General features: G+C 39.5%; 1 protein-coding gene across 1 annotated transcript; it reads right to left on the bottom strand.

The window, feature by feature from the left end:
- Positions 1–307: 307 nt before the first annotated feature.
- On the bottom strand, positions 308–1,240 carry LOC145089408 (uncharacterized). Its single transcript, XM_079027851.1, has one exon. It carries the CDS (start codon positions 1,238–1,240, stop codon positions 308–310), a length of 933 nt encoding a protein of 310 aa, XP_078883977.1.
- Positions 1,241–2,082: the final 842 nt, after the last annotated feature.

Below are 2,082 nucleotides of genomic sequence, written 5' to 3' on the forward strand. Positions count from 1 at the left end.
TTCGTCACAACTGCCATCCCTCCTTTCTTTGGCACCACTTGAATTGGACTAAACGATGGACTATTGGAAATCGAGTATATGATCCCGACATCTAAGAGCTTGACAACCTCTTTCTTAACCACTTCTTGCATGTTTAGGTTTAAATGCCTTTGATGTTGCACTACTAACTTCGTTCTTTCTTAAAGGTTGATCTTATGAGAACAATAAAGAAGGGCTAACTCCTTTAATATCGGTAATATTCAATGCGATAGCATTTTTCCTTTTCTTCAAAACATTCACCAGCTCTTCTTTTTCGGTTTGTGTAAGGTCAGAAGCTATAATCACAGGTTTTTTGATCACCCTCTTCTAAAAATGCATACTCTAAGTGTTCCAGCAAAGTGTTTAGCTCCAATTTCATATTTTGAACACTAAACACGTTGAGTCCAGTAATGGAACTCATGGAGTTGTGGCCAATTTTCCCGTCAGATCGTGACTTTTCATCCCAACTCGCCGAGTTTATATTTGAAACTTGTCGAGTTGAGTTTTCAACATTTCTAGTTAGTTCGTTGTATTCTCTTTCTTCGAGTTGCCTTTCTATCTCATTGAGGTCTCTTTCAGCATCAAAGTCATCTTCTGAAGCAAAGGTGGATTTACTTGACTTGTCTTCTTTCCATCCCTCCAATAATTTTTCCAAACTGTCTATCGAGAAGGCCGTGTCATCACTAAACTTAGAGTGCTTCATGGATCGATCAACTACAAAAGTAACTGAATCTTTTCCCACTCGAAGGGTAAGTTTGCATTCTCTTATGGCTACTATGGCACAAGCGGTGCTCAAGAATGGTCTCCCAATAACTATAGACACTTGATGGTCTTCTTCCATATCTAATACTATGAAATCTGCAGGAAAAACAAACTTATCGACTTTCACCAATATGTCCTCACATATCCCTCTTGGAAATGTCACCGTCTTGTTCGCTAGATGGATTGCCATTCGGATCAGTCTTGGCTCTGGAAGGTTCAACTTTTTAAAGAATGAGTATGGCATGAGATTTACACTTATCTCCGAATCGACCAATGCATAACAAGTAGCTAAATTTCCGAATGGGCATGGCAAAGTCAAACTACCCGGGTCACCCATCTTCTGTGGCAATTTGTTCAACATTGTGACTAAACAATTCTCATTAAGGACCACCTTAGCTTCCTCCTCCATATTCTTCCTATTTGTGAGAAGGTCCTTCAAGAAGTTGGCATACTTGGGCATTTGTGCAACCGCCTCGATGAAAGGAATGTTAATTTGAAGGGCTTTGATGTGCTCTAGAAACTTTTGATAGTCATCATTTTGCTTATCTTTTCTAGCTCGGCTTGGGAATGGAAATGGAGGTGGATACGACTTAGTTGGAGGTTTATTTCTCTCATCAAGTAAAAAACTCGTCGAGTTCCTTTCTGGAACTCGTCGAGATCCTTTCTAGAACTCATCGAGTTGGTTTGATTGTTTGTGAATCCAGGTTTTGTTTCTCTTCTTCGTGAGCCTCTTTAGGATCTTCATTCGGGATCGGGGTCAGAGGAGTGACTATTTTGCTGCTCCTAATCATCACAATATTGATGTGTGTGCCTCTTGGATTTTTCTCGGTGTTGCTAGGAAGCCCGCCTAGTGTCCTTTCGTTGAATTGGTTAGCAAGTTTCCCTAATTGCTTTTCAATATTGAGGATTGAAATTTGTTTATTACGAAGTAGAGCTTGTTGATCTTTCATCACCATTTGGTGCTCTTTCATCATATTCTGTTGATCTCTTATGGCAGCATCTAATTCGTCATGTCTTTTTTTAAATGCAGCTACAAATCGTGCCAATATAGCTTCTAAACCAGTCTTCTTTTCTTGCACCAGTTCCTCCTTTTGATAAAAACCTCTCACCTTTTGCCTATACTTTTCCTCCTTTGCCTGCTTGTTTTATTCATGTGGTAGCCACTCATTCTTGGGTTTTCGCCAATCGTCATCATACCTATCACCACTTAAATAAAAAACTTACACTTTTTGGTTCCTATTCTCATCCAAATCACAATCTTTAGTAAGATGAGGCCCATGGATGTATTGGTCCTTCTTTGTC

Source organism: Lactuca serriola, chromosome 2 (assembly GCF_051521515.1).
Source record: "Lactuca serriola cultivar US96UC23 chromosome 2, Lser_US96UC23_V15, whole genome shotgun sequence".
In the NCBI taxonomy this organism is placed as follows: domain Eukaryota; kingdom Viridiplantae; phylum Streptophyta; class Magnoliopsida; order Asterales; family Asteraceae; genus Lactuca; species Lactuca serriola.

Excerpts from the sequence above, each read along its gene's own strand:
- LOC145089408 (XM_079027851.1), bottom strand. The coding sequence starts at position 1,240 with ATGCCCAAGTATGCCAACTTCTTGAAGGACCTTCTCACAAATAGGAAG.